The 14,209-nt window shown below is 44.6% G+C and overlaps 1 protein-coding gene and 1 non-coding gene across 2 annotated transcripts; one reads left to right on the top strand and one right to left on the bottom strand.

Annotated features, from left to right (window-relative positions):
* Positions 1 to 6,239: 6,239 nt before the first annotated feature.
* On the top strand, positions 6,240 to 9,028 carry LOC120641804 (NAC domain-containing protein 21/22-like). Its single transcript, XM_039918047.1, has 3 exons — positions 6,240 to 6,548; positions 7,171 to 7,475; positions 8,338 to 9,028. Exons 1-3 carry the CDS (start codon positions 6,368 to 6,370, stop codon positions 8,761 to 8,763), a joined length of 912 nt encoding a protein of 303 aa, XP_039773981.1. The 5' UTR covers positions 6,240 to 6,367; the 3' UTR covers positions 8,764 to 9,028.
* Positions 6,806 to 6,879, bottom strand: TRNAV-AAC. Its single transcript has one exon. It is a non-coding gene; the product is annotated as a tRNA-Val (tRNA).
* Positions 9,029 to 14,209: the final 5,181 nt, after the last annotated feature.

The raw sequence follows: 14,209 nt of genomic DNA on the forward strand, positions 1-14,209 counted from the left end.
CTGACTCAGTGTTAATCCCAGGCAAGCCCCGGTGCACATCCTATTATTTTAAATTATGACTCACTATATATATTATTACTTATGCATTACATTTCAGGAGTTGTTTGGAACCCTAGTTGCATGATCCCTAGGTTTCCTTGAGTTATACTAGTATGTATAGGACGATAGAAATGCTATGCTTAATGGTTCCCGGTAGAAGTCGAGTGATTTCTTGTCACTCGCGAGATATAAGATGTTTAGAAGTCGAGTAATTTCCGGTTACTCACGAGATATAAAATATATTTATATTCCAGTACATGAGTTGTTGAATTTGATATGGAATGAATGGAGAATTGAGACCGGACGGAAAAAGATGATATATAGGTATGGCAGCAGGACAGGGTTCCTGGGTGTCTTAGTCCCGTCTGTGTCGGTTAAGGACCGTCCGTTGTCTGGCCCTGCTGATCATGTTTGAATTGTACTAACCGCATACCGGGAGTAGGAGGTAGTTGAAACCGGTAAGACTAGTACTGCCTTTCTTCGAAAGTACAGGAACCCGCACCCAACTCCTGGGGTAGTTGAGTAGTCGCGGAGAAATGGGGATGCATATGTTTACTTTTGGTGGTCTCACGTTGAGCTCGGCTGACCATATGTCGTTGGGCTGGTTCCTGTAGTTCGAGGCGGGGAGGGGAATGTTTGGTTCGTATGGTCCGACGGGGCTAATACGTGCCGTGTTTGTTAGGTCCACCTTGCAAGGTTAAATCGGATCGATTCGCCGTCAGTCGCTCTCGGATATGAGCACCTTGATCACAGCACCGCATCGTAGTAATGAGATGGAATATTAATGTATATGTTGAAGGAAATGTTGAGATTACTAATTGATCTTCTATTATGTTTTTTTTAGAAAGGATTCTACAAATGCCTAGAGGATATTAATTTATATAGAATGTGAGCTAAAATATTGAAAGTAAGGATCCACCCTTAGACGCTTTTCTACAAATAATCCACAGCCAGAAAGCCTTGCATGTCTAGATAATGAACTATGTATATCCATAGTCGGGTAAGTCTTGCTGAGTATTAGTATACTCAGGGTTTGTTGTTTACCCTGTTTCAGGTATAGGAGCTAACCCGGATTCACATCGGTGGGCTCGATGTGACGTCATCACGTCTCCGTAGTTATCGTTTTATTTCAATTTATTTCAGTTGGTTTCTAATGAAAATCTTTCTCAGGTTAGACTCTCTCTACTGATGTTGTTATCTATTATATGAACTTTAATTTGTAAAAGTCATTTTGTAAATACATTAATATTATTTACTATTTTGTAAAATTGTATCATGCTGGTACCGTCTGCGCTCGCCATCGCGCGAGACTTCTGGTGTGTTTCGATCGGCCTGTGGGTTGACAATAGGCTGTCAGGTTACACTTAATTAAGCTAATGCGCTTGATGCGTTCAAATGATGACCATTACACTTAATTAAACCGTTTAATTTGGCGGTTCTATAACAGCATTCCATGCAGGCAAGCAAACGACACGGCCAACTACTAGTAGGTTCCTTGTCATGAAATAGAGTTTCGAAGCCACGGTTTGGTAAAACTTCTCCACGAAATCATTTTGTATATTTGATCCGGATGGTCAACTCGCGCGGTGGATTACCCGGCAGGTTAGCTGACTGTTTGGATAATCAGCAGTGCAAAAAAAAAAAAAGAAAAAAAACCGCCGGAACCTGCACGTGTAGGTTGTCTGCAGGGAAAGTTTGACAATCGGACAGATGGTGCCAAGCCTGCAGGTTTTGACTAGATTCAGAGGATATCAGGTCGCACGCCATTTTCAGCATGTGCTGCATTCGTGCTTGCAGTCTTATCTGGATTCCATGGAAGAAGTTGCCTCGGGACCTCGCGAGGAATGACATGCAACATGGGAGGGCGTCCACAGTGGAAGGAGCAAATGAAGGAGCAAATACACTGTTTGACACTGTAGATGTACTGTTTGACACTGTAGATGTATTGTTTGACACTGTAGACAGAGAAGGCGTGGGAAAAGAGGAGGGAGCAAATTTGCTCTTGCTCCCTCCGCTGTGGTCAACCTAAGGATGCCATGTTTTCGTGGAAGCGGAGGACAGAGGGAAGAAAACTCGAGGCGCCTTGGAGACTGCAGAAATGATCCATCTCCGTCCCCATCAGAAGCATACGGTTCAAAAAATTTCAGACTTGCCCACTTGATGGTTGTTGGATCAGGTTTCATTCAATACATCACAATAAGCATCAGCATTCAGAAATTCAGGCTCAGGCAGCTTGTTGTTCACCTGTTATTTCCTTTGACAAAACCAGGTGCGGAGATGCTAGCAGGTGCCTAGCTGGTAGCATGCAGCCCGGTAGCCTTGCCTCACTGCTTTCTAGCTGGTAGCAACCGGTAGCCTTGCCTCACTGCTTTCGTCAATCTTACCGATCGATAGATACTTCATGATGCCGTGGTACTGATATCTGATCTTCCTAAAACTTTACCGTTTCAAATCGTAACATTGAAGAGGAGTCGACCAGACATGCATTCAGGAGAGATCACGCTTACGTGTTTGACAGCGTTTATGCTTACTGCCAAAGATACATGGATCAGTTCAGGCGTATCTATCACCTTGTGTGATGCCCAGACCTGCTCCAGCTTGCATCTGCGCCTCTGAATTTTGACTTTGGCAGAATACTGCCCGGATAGGCGTTTTCGGTGAATTCTGCCTCACCGATTTTTCCTTCCCTGAAAAGGACCGACATGACTTTCTCTCTCGAGGAGGCTAGGCCGGACAACAAACCTAACTGCTTATCAGTACCAGGTGACCAGAGCCTCAGAAAGTCATGGCGAGACTAAGTACGGCGCATATAGTTCTCCTCATGTTCTTGTTTGAATTTTTCGTGAGATAAGTCTGCTGATCCACCCGTGTGCGAACTACCGAATCCGATGGCGAAAGCAGCCGTTGGTCCGGTTCGCACAGTAGACTTTCCAATAGGCCTATTTTTCAGGCTTTTGTGTTCAAACTTCAGTTGCTGTCCTATTCACGATAGCATTCTGTATTTCTGTAGCTGCTACATTCCGATATCTCAATTTGAAGAATTTTTTTCTGGATTCTGATTTTTCAAATATATATGCAACAACTTGTTTTTTTCTTTGAAAAGATTATGCAACAACTTGTTATGACAAACAAATATAGTATCGGCTATAACAAGTTGTCATCCTGATAGCTCCAATCATCTGAAAGCGGCCTTAAGAATTCTGATTGCTAAATATGTAACTAACAAATTGCGGTAACAAACCTAGTACGTATCAACTAGGACAAGTTGACATTTTGTTTTCCGGTTGTCAACCTCTTTTCACTTGTAAAAGGTACTTGTTCCTTTTGAAAAAAAAACCCTTTTCAAAAATATAAAAGGTACTTGTTGATGCTGCAAGTTTTAACTGTCTATTGCAAGTAGGGCCTTGTCAGCCTGCCGTCCTTCCCTACTCCTGACCTCTGAAAACATAGCATTTGAAAATCTCTGTCCTTCAGAATCAACCAAAACTGGTTTAATATATTAGCCGTAAATCCGTTGGAATTCTCTTGTCGACCGTATGGCAATTTGCACACCTCATTGCCATCGATATCAGTTGAATAACTGCACCTCTCGTTTTCAATGGCATTTTAAAATCTTTGCACGAGGACCGTAAACAAACCTGTTAAACATCCTTCCGCTGCTGAACGTAAAGGTGCTTGAAACAGGTCTCGCGAGTCAGAGAACAGTGAAACTGTAAAAGTTTTCTCCAGGCTGAGTGTGAGGCGACAACGCATCGATACCGTCCGACGATGCGTCGACCATGCGGATGAACGGAAATGGTCTGGGTCGGCTGCTCGGCGCCGTCAGAAGACAGTGTTAGTTGGGCAGATCTATTATCTTATTATTTGGCCAATAAACGGAGCTTCCACATTCGCTTTCAAGACCTAAAAATTCCCAAGTTAATCAGAGAAAAATAGAAAAATAAAAATTACCCACCACTGCCATTACGATAAAAATTAGTCTAAAATACCCCTGTGCCTAATTAAAAATCACCCACCAATGCCATTATGAAAAATTAAATATAAATCTATTATCTTATTATTTGGCCAACAAACGGAGCCTCCACGTTCGCTCTCAAGGCCTAAAAATTCCCACGTTAATCAGAGAAAAATAAAAAAATAAAAATTACCTACCACTGCCATTACGATAAAAATTAGTCTAAAATACCCCTGTGCCTAATTAAAAATCACCCACCAATGCCATTATGAAAAATTAAATATAAAATACCATTTAACTATATATCAGTTATAAATATATACTATTAATAAAAAATAAAATCTATTATCTTATTATTTGGCCAACAAACGGAGCCTCCACGTTCGCTCTCAAGGACTAAAAATTCCCACGTTAATCGGAGAAAAATAGAAAAAATAAAAATTACCCACCACTGCCATTACGATAAAAATTAGTCTAAAATACCCTTGTGCCTAATTAAAAATCACCCACCAATGCCATTATGAAAAATTAAATATAAAATACCATTTAGCTATGTATTAGTTATAAATATATACTATTAATAAAAACTAAAGCTAACAATAATCAATCAAAATAAAATAAAAATAAGAATAATTATCTGCATAATATTATTAAAGCTCAACAAATTAAATTGTTATTATAGGTAGATCATAGTTGAATTGTTTTAATCAACAATAAGACATAATTTACGATAATGAGCATGATGATGTATGGTAAAAAAATAGTATAACCATTAAGTAAAGATACAACGACATGTAAATTTTTGAATTTTCAATATTAGCCGCGTAAATGCACGGGCTATACGCCTAATTTGGAATAATTCTCTTGGCCAACCGAGGAAATCCCTTTCTCATTCAGACTTTTCCGTCAACGATTTGATGTTCCTTGAGGAATTCTCGGTGAAAAAAATGTTCATTGAAGAGTTTTGAGTTTTCGAGACTTGTGCCCCCATCGATGTCCCTCCCGCGAAAAAAACGGAAATGCCAAACCGACCATGCGAATACTTCATCCCGTGCCTAACTAGATCGGTTATTAAAAGTTAAAGAAACCTGCAGATGTGCCACGGCGTGTGCTTGCCAATGTCGCCGTGAACTCGCCAAGTCGTCAGTGAACTCGTCAGGTCTTGCCGTCTTGGGGACAGTGTGGCAGGGGAAGCAAAGAGGAGCTCGATCTCCACCTGTAGCAAGCAAGAGATGGTCACCTGCCTGGGCAATCAAATGAAACAAACCGATCATCCCGTGCGGCAGCCATTCGTCGGAGATAGACGCGGCTGCGCAGCCCTGTGCCATCAAGGTTGCAAGAGGACAGCAGCAGGACAGGGATACCGCCGCCGGAGCACGACCTCCACGGCGTTCAGCGTCGCGGATCCCCAATCGGACGGCGGCCGCCGCGCCATGGCGGCACTGGCGCGCCGGGTCCCCGCCGCCGCCTGCGGCCACACCCGCGGTCGTCGTCAGTTTACACCCGAGTCCTGACACAGTGACACGACGGATGGAGCACTGATTATCTGAAAGCTGGAAGGGGAGCTGTTTGGATTGAGCGTGATGTTACCCCTGAATTATGATGGCTAGCATTATCACCTGGTAGCTGGTACTGCCGTTCCGATCCACACGAACGCGTCCTTTTCGGCGTCCTGGAATCGTGGATTTCCAATTAATTCCTCGGCTTTCTTTCTTGAAGCAAAGTTGTCAAGAACACGCGCATGTCCCCTTGCAGTAATTTTGTAGAGGGTGATCTGAACTGTCAACTAACTGAAGGAGCGATGCAGGAACGTCGCATGGACGCAGTCTATATATACGTATCCCGGACGTAACGGCGCTGTGAGAGAAGAGATTCGTCCACGTACGCAAGTACTCGGCTCGTACGTATACAGCCGCATAAGAATTGGGATCAAGGTTAAATCAGTTGGAGATAATTCTTATTTTAGCCGAAAATTAACCGGGGGGCATGGACCTTCGAGCACAGAGCAGCATCCTGTCGCGTGACTAGATATCAACAGTGGCAACCCCTGGACTCTGTTCGCTGTGTTATTGCTGGTGGCTGGTGCTGATTTGTTGTGAGAGAAAAATATTGCTGGCTAGCTGGTGGTTGGTGTTGAATTGGTGTGAGAGAAAAACACTATTTGCTGATAGAAGCGAACAGAGTGCTGGTGATAAGCTCGGAAAGGCACTTGGCTAGATTTCCCTATTTATACACGACCCCATCGTGGTGCTCTGAAAGACACACTGCTGAAGGCTTTGGCTATCAGCAGACATCTTCCCTGAATCTCTCTCTCTCTCGCTCGCTCGTCGTCAGGGCTCGTGTGTGTAGCAGCTGCTGGCTCGGAAGCTAGCGATGAGCTTGATCAGCATGATGGAGGCGCGGCTGCCCCCGGGGTTCCGGTTCCACCCGAGGGATGACGAGCTCGTTCTCGACTACCTCTGCCACAAGCTCTCCGGCGGTGGCGGGGGCGCGTACGGCGGCATCGCCATGGTCGACGTCGACCTCAACAAGTGCGAGCCGTGGGAGCTTCCAGGTACTTGTCTTGCCCAACTTGCTGCCACGACATCAATTGAGCCTCTCTAGCTACAAGAGGTGATCAAGAGCCATATGCATCCTCTCTCGAACAAAAAAGAGCCATATGCATCTTGCACAAAAGGAAATCATCAGTAGACAAAGCAGTTGCATGAAAATTCCGGGCAGATTAGCATTATATAGGCATTCGGTTAGCCCTGACCCAGGAGATCATGATACATATTGCTCAAATTGGAAACAAAAAAAGAGAGGAAAAATTGGCGTCGCCCGGACTCGAACCGGAGACCTTCAGTGTGTTAGACTGACGTGATAACCAACTACACCGCGACACCTCTGATGCATACGGATTTACTTTACATTTATTTGTTAGTAAACCGTAGAATCGTGTTTGAAATTGATTCATCCATGTTGCATCCGCATGATTTCCTAAGCAAAATCCATACCTCTTTTCGTTGCTATTTCTTCACATTAATAAGCATGTTGGAGTACTCGTATATGCACCAGTAGTTCCCTTTTCCAAGGATGCACGCACACATGTCCTAGCTTGGAGCCTCCAAGCGCAAGCACAGAAACAAACGGACTAACTTATGGAGGCCTCGCCGGCTGTGTTTGCCGATGATCAGACGAGGCGTGCGTGGGCAGCCGGGAGTGGTACTTCTTCAGCCTGCACGACCGCAAGTACGCGACGGGGCAGCGCACCAACCGCGCCACGCGCTCCGGCTACTGGAAGGCCACCGGCAAGGACCGCCCCATCTCCATCTCCGGCCGCCGCGGCGGAGGCGCCGCCACCATGGTCGGGATGCGCAAGACGCTGGTGTTCTACCAGGGCAGGGCGCCCCGCGGGAGCAAGACCGAGTGGGTCATGCACGAGTTCCGCGTGGAGGGCCCGGCCGTTGCCGTTGCCGGCCGCCCCTGCTCACCTCCCAAGGTACGTGCGCCTCCTCTCCTGCATCTGTTTCGTGTGAGATTTGGGCGGTGCGGCACGGTAACTTCTGAATTTCGGTTCAGAATCGCACGTCGTCAGAGAAACAAGGTTAAAAAAGCACCTGAAATGAATTGCCACGTTGGTGCTGGGAAGCTTCGCTAATTGTTCGAAGTTGAAATCTTCTGCCCAGCACACACACGTCTCTGTTAACTGACAGCTACGTGTCAGCTAGCTGCTCTCCGAGAGCCCTCATGTTTCTGCCAGGCCCAGCACTAGCAGTGGATGCTGAAAGAACATTCTGATATGATAAACTAGTCGTGCCACTTGGCAATCATTGGAGCTGACCTGGTCTAGACCAATCATTCCAAACCTGGTACAGATGGCCAATCCGTTCCAAGGTAGTTCAGTGGTTTCTTTCAGTCGCCATGCATCAGCAGCAGCACTAAATTAGCAGCTGTGCAGCACGAGAAAATTGAAAAAGATTTGACTGCTTTGTATACCTGTCATCACACCAAGTTGTCCATTGTTTTGTGTCGAGATAACATCAACTTGATACTCCAGCTTATATTCAATTCCACGACTTCCAAACTTACTGCCAGCCAACCAACGAACTGCATGCGTTCATTGGGCCGCACGGCGCACGGAGTTCACACGTGAGGTTACCGAAAAACTTTGTTTGATCTGATCAACCAATGCCTCATTGACGTGTACTGAAGCTGTCAAATTGGCTGCATTTTGACAGCTCTTCTATTTTTTTTATGTTCCCCTGCTTTTCTTCTGATAAATTTTCACGGTAAAGCTATTGCCGTTTCAAAAGAAAACTGCATATCTCACTGTCTTTCTTTTTTTTTTTGGCAAAATGCAGGAGGACTGGGTGCTGTGCAGGGTGTTCTACAAGAGCAGAACCACCACGGTAAGACCAGCAAGCACCGACGAGACCGCGTCGCTGTCCAGCGAGCTGATCAGCCTGCCGCTGCCGCACATGCCCCCTGCAGCTGATGCCTACCTCGCCTTCGATCGCGGCGCGGCGGCCGCCATCGATGGCTACTGCCGCCAGCGGCAAGGCGACACTGGCCTCCCGGCGGCGTTGCAACACCAGTCTGCGCTGCCGCTCGACAGGAGCCTGTCGAGCTCCAGGGACCTGCTGATGAGCAGCATGGTGCAAGGCAGCGACGGCGGCGGCGCCATCGCGAAGGCGGAGCTCCACCAGGACTGGACGGAGGCGGCCTACGCGCAGCAGCAGCAGCAGCATGGGGCACAGGCGTGGAACCCGTTTCTGAGCTCCGGATGAGAGCGCACGGCTAGGCTGTGTGCGTGGCGTTGCAGGCATCGCGTATTCGCTTGTATAGTGAGTAGTGAGCAGCTTGCTCGACGTCTTTTCTGTAGCTTGATCTGGTTAGTGTGATCTCTGCCGTTTGATAGCTGTAGGCTTGGTGCAGTAACTTTTTGTACAAAGGATTGTTGCAGAAAAATAGATTTTTTGTATTTTTATTTCTCACTACAATTTTGATGAAAATTCTTTAATGGTGACAATGGAAACAGGGTTAGTTTTGGTTTGTCTAAACTACTACTAGTGGCTTTTTAGCAGATAAATTTATAGTAGAAGCATACTCTCTCTCAAAAAAAAGTTGCATAAATTCTGAAGCAAATTAAGCCCATTAGACATGGAACCCGTTTCTGAGTAACAATAACAAAAGATCTTTGAAAGCCAAAATGAGTAACATTGTTCAGACTTGCTTCAAAACATAATGCCATATCTATACCTATTACTAAAGCGAGTAAGGTTTCCACCCAAATTTTTTGTTTGGTTGTTTAGTTTGGCCCGCCTATGTTATTGACAGGTGAGCCTTAGTCCATTCCGTATGCAAGTCGGACCAACCCTCTCCGTCCACGACTCGATCACGTAGATCCCTATAAATTACACACGGGCACCAATGTATCCGATACTTATACCAACTTTGTCCGTAGCAACGCACATGCATAATTGCCTAGTAATGGCTAAAGATCACAATTGGATCTTTAATTTAGATCCTCCTCTCGCTCAGGGATCTACAAAGTCTTGGCGGTGTGACCATGCTCCTTACTTTGAACTGGATACTGCACAAATCAAATGACAAGATATAATCATGCAAAACAGTAAGATATCCAACATTCTTGTTTATTGATAGTGTCTCAATTTGGCACTACCTATATTCTTTTTCTCTTAAGTTGATTTCTATTTTGAGATGCAAATGACCAGAATTTCTTATGACTTTAATTTAGGACATAATAACAATAAAGTATGATAATACAGAAGCATGTCTAATGGGCAATATATTATGTTATTTCTATATAACAAATCAAGTTTCAAATATATAATTGTTAAAACTTTAGAATAAATAATATCTAAGCATTGTGTGCTCTGAATTTTTTTGGCGCCCCATCTCTGGATCAATCTGTCTCTCTTTTTTTTTCCATTGGACCACAGTTCCCTTAGATCATTCCCTCTTCCACCTTGATACTGTCCTATCACGGCAGCGCCAGTCTTCCCTGATTTCATCCATCCCCATTACTCAAAAAAAAAAAAGATTTCATCCATCCCCGGTTTGAAGACAAAAAAAAAAAGTAAATCACGCTTTCAAACGCTAGAAATTCTAGCGTGCTGGAAATGACAAATGGAAGCCACAAGTAAGGTACAAGTATTATCATGTAAACTCTATCTCTCAAAATCTCCTAAAGTAACATATATTTGAAACAATATCATCATCACTAACACAAGAGGAAGCATCATGTGGCAAGAGTATGTTGTCGAATCGCAACAATTCTATCCTATCTCTCAGATCAATCTCCGTGGCTCCAAGTACAGGTGCAAATTCTCTCCTCCTTTAGGGCTCGCTTATGCTCAGTTGGATTTACTCTGATTAATTAGAAGGTGGATGCGGGGATGAGAGAATCCCTAACACATACATTATAAATTGCTCAGGGGGTGAATCTATGAATTACCACAAGGCAAGTTGTAATTTCAATTTTCTGGTTCAAAAGTACTACACATTCTCTACCCACTGCCACTGTTTCCATTATGACTAAGCTTGCAAAGGATAACATCATTAGGCCATTTAACTTATGTTTTGACCTGAGTTTCTGTGGCCATTTGTGTAAATTAGTTCCTGATCAGTAAATAGGAAAATAGTATTGCAACAAGATGCATGGCGCAATTGTTATTCATTGCATGGCGCCATGGTTATCGAGGGTTCAGTTAGTTTCAAAAGAGTACATCATTGCTTACTAAGTTTAGGTTCCTTCAGATGGTGCTAAAACTAGACCACTAGTGCTGGTTTCTGAGCATTTCCATGTGTTGGTGTTCCAAATCACCTGCTAGTAAACTTGTACGCGCGTCACTGGATCAGATGGTAATGCAAGGATGAGACACACGATTTATACTGGTTCAAGCAGAATATCCCTACGTTTAGTTCGAGCTCTCGTTCTCTTGCAATCAAGTTTGCAGTAGGGGTTACAAACGGACGAGAGAGGGAATGAGACTCCCAAGTCTCAGGGATGCGAGTGAGTGTGCGTGTGTGTGGAATTGTGGATCCCCCCACGGGGTAAGCCTCCTCCCTCCCTTTTATAGTCAAGGGGGGAGAGCTTACACTGGGAGAAGAAAAAGAGAGGTGTGAGAGTCGGGTGCCTCCCGACCCCTACTTATTATCTACGGAGTACGATGGGCCCAGCTGACCTGGCTTGATGGTGATAGCAGGGTATCCGTCCCCATACCCGGCACTGTGCCAGTCGTGGCGGGATGGGGGCACGGGATTCATGCCGCCGCACATGTCGTCAACTGTTGGGCATGGGTGGTCCGCCATTTCCTGGCCTGGCGTTCGTCACCACTCTTTCTGTTGATGAGGTCTGGCGGAGTGGTTGGGCCATGTCTCCATCCGGAGGATGTGCGTTGACCCGTCGCCCACTCTGGTTCGTATGGGGGCGTGCAGCGGTCACATCCCTGTCTCGCTGGGGCCACGTCTGTTGACCTTTTTTTGATCGGGGGCGCTCCCCTTTTCCCAGAGATCTATCGTTATCCCGAGCAGAGTGGGCCCTCCTAGGTGAAACAGAACCTTTACTGCATGGGTCGGGGGTCGGGCGAGGCGGAGTCCTCTCGCGGGGGTCGGGGGTCGGGCAAGGCGGATCCCTCAGATGAGGTGTGGGTTGTCCCCGGTGTGACACCCCGGCCCAGGGCTTAATAGGATTAATAGGATACTCATACCAATAAATTGCAATTTCTTTTTTGGAAGCCGGTCTCCAAAGAACTCCGAGGTTAAGCGTGCTTAACCCAGAGAAATTTGAGGATGGGTGACCGACCGGAAAGTTCTTCCCGGGTGCACACGAGTAAGGACAAAGTGTGCAGAAAAGACTGGTGTTGGTCTGTGAGGGCAGTCTATGTCCTAAAAAGCTGCCAGATGTAAGCGGACCCGGCCTCGGGGAGGCGGGACGTTACAGAATGGTATCAGAGCGGACTCTCACAGTTTCATGGGCACGTACAGGCGTAAGTGCAGGGGCATGAGCACGGGCGCGTGGGGGCGCAGATGCCACCGGCATATGCACGGGCGCGTGGTGGGTCAGTGCACGGGCATCTGGGATGCGCCGTTGGCACTGGACGCACGAACGTGGCACAGAGACCGTTGGCACTGGACGCACGGACGTGGCACATGTGCTGCTAGCACTGGATGTATGGGACGTGGCCAAGAGAGGACGTTCATGGCTTGGGATTGACCGACGGGGACGTCGGTCTCTTAAGGGGGTGAGTATGTGACACTCTGGCCTAGGGCTTAATAGGATTAATAGGAGACTCATACCAACAAGTTGCAACTTCTTTTCCAGAAGCCGGTCTCCAAAAAACTCCGAGGTTAAGCGTGCTTAACCCGGAGAAATTTGGGGGTGGGTGACCGACCGGGAAGTTCTTCCCGGGTGCGCACGAGTGAGGACAAATTGTGCAGAAAAGATTGGTGTTGGTCAGTGAGGGCAGTCTATGTACTAAAAAGCTGCCAGATGTAAGCGAGCCCGGCCTCAGGGAGGCGGGACGTTACACCCGGCTTTCTGGGCCGTCCCAGGCAATTGGGCCCTAATTTATGCCTACTGATCCCATGACTTAGTCAAGGCCATGACTCGATGGTCAACTCCTGACAGGCAGATTACAGGTACCCGTTACTTTTATTCTCATCACCATGTACTTGTTTGAGAGTTTATTTTGCCTCCAGGCACATGTGAGTCCCAATCCTCTTTTTGAACCTAGTAGTTCTTTTCTAGATCATTGAGCCTTTTATTCCAAATTCTATCAGCTAATATTAACCCTTTATGACAAATTCTACAGTTTATTAAATTTCTTAGTCAGTTTTGGACATGCATTTTGTTCATGTTGCTGATTCATTTCCTTTCTATTTTCGTTTGGTAGCATCTATCAGGATTTATCTAGTCCCCATTTGCTTGCATTGGTTTACTTTTTTTGACCTAAGTTCGCACTCCGAGCATTCTTCTCATTTCAAGATATACGCAAAAATTTCATCCCTGTTGTTTTTTGTCAAAAATTTGTAATGCATCAGATTCTGGCCTGCCAAAGCCAGAAGAATTATATTAAATATCTCATTATCTGTGTTTTGCTGCTCCAGTGTGTTTTAAATGAATTTATAATGAATTGTTAAAACATTTTAGATCATTAAACAACATTAGAATATTTGTATGTTGTTGAGATGAATTGATTGCATACTTGGCTTTAATTTATTTAATAGATATTTTGGTACCATGTTATCCCCTCTTGTTGATTATTCTATCTCATTTCGAATGTGCTTATCATTTCAGGCTATAGGAGGCATCCACTCTGCCTGTCAACTGAGCTCTTGGATCTTTTCTTCATAAGAAACTAGGTAAAATATTGTGCGACGCTACAGACAAATAAAAAAGATTAATTTGCGATAAAAAGATTAATCCTGTGTATATTTAAATGAATTTATAATGAATTGCTAAAAAAATTTAGATCATTAAACAATAGTAGAATATTTGTATATTGTTGAGATGAGTTGATGGCATGCTTGGCTTTAATTTATTTATAGATCTTTTGGTAATTTATTTATAAATCTTTATTCATCACAACTTGGTACAACACAGGCTTTTACACTCTTTATGTCACTACTTTACCATAACACTACTATTCTACATGACAATCTTGCCATCTTCTACTTGAACCCTCTTATGACATAGTATGGCAAGAGGGGAGGGAAGCACCTCTATTTATAGGACTTCATGGCTCATATAGTTTTGCCATGTGTGCATCTTCTACACACTTTCTACAAATTATCTAACTGAATTTTCCTCATGGTTATCTAAGAATACAAATATCTAATTTTTAGAGTATTCCACATTTTACCATGAAGCATGTCAATCATGGTTCATGCATACTCTCTAATCTTCAAGAAGCTTCTCACATTGCTATTTTCAACATATTAAACTCCATCATTTACAAAATTTAGTATTTGATCATGATGTAATGAGGGAACAAAGCTCTAGACGTACTTCAATGCATGATGTAACGAACGTTGTGACCTATGTCTATTTAATTTGATGTTCTAAACATATAAATTCTAAACTTAATTGCTCAATTTAAAAAACTGCTAAATGAGGTTAGTGGGAGCTATATGCCGCTACAGCCTTCTCTTAGCCTATGAAAACTGACTGCTAAATGTCTTAACCCGATATTTTGAACATCATAAACA

Source organism: Panicum virgatum, chromosome 7K (assembly GCF_016808335.1).
Source record: "Panicum virgatum strain AP13 chromosome 7K, P.virgatum_v5, whole genome shotgun sequence".
Taxonomy (NCBI): domain Eukaryota; kingdom Viridiplantae; phylum Streptophyta; class Magnoliopsida; order Poales; family Poaceae; genus Panicum; species Panicum virgatum.

Excerpts from the sequence above, each read along its gene's own strand:
- LOC120641804 (XM_039918047.1), top strand. The coding sequence starts at position 6,368 with ATGAGCTTGATCAGCATGATGGAGGCGCGGCTGCCCCCGGGGTTCCGG. Across the intron at positions 6,549-7,170 it reads CGAGCCGTGGGAGCTTCCAG|ACGAGGCGTGCGTGGGCAGC; the intron begins GTACTTGTCTTG and ends GCCGATGATCAG. Across the intron at positions 7,476-8,337 it reads GCCCCTGCTCACCTCCCAAG|GAGGACTGGGTGCTGTGCAG; the intron begins GTACGTGCGCCT and ends GGCAAAATGCAG.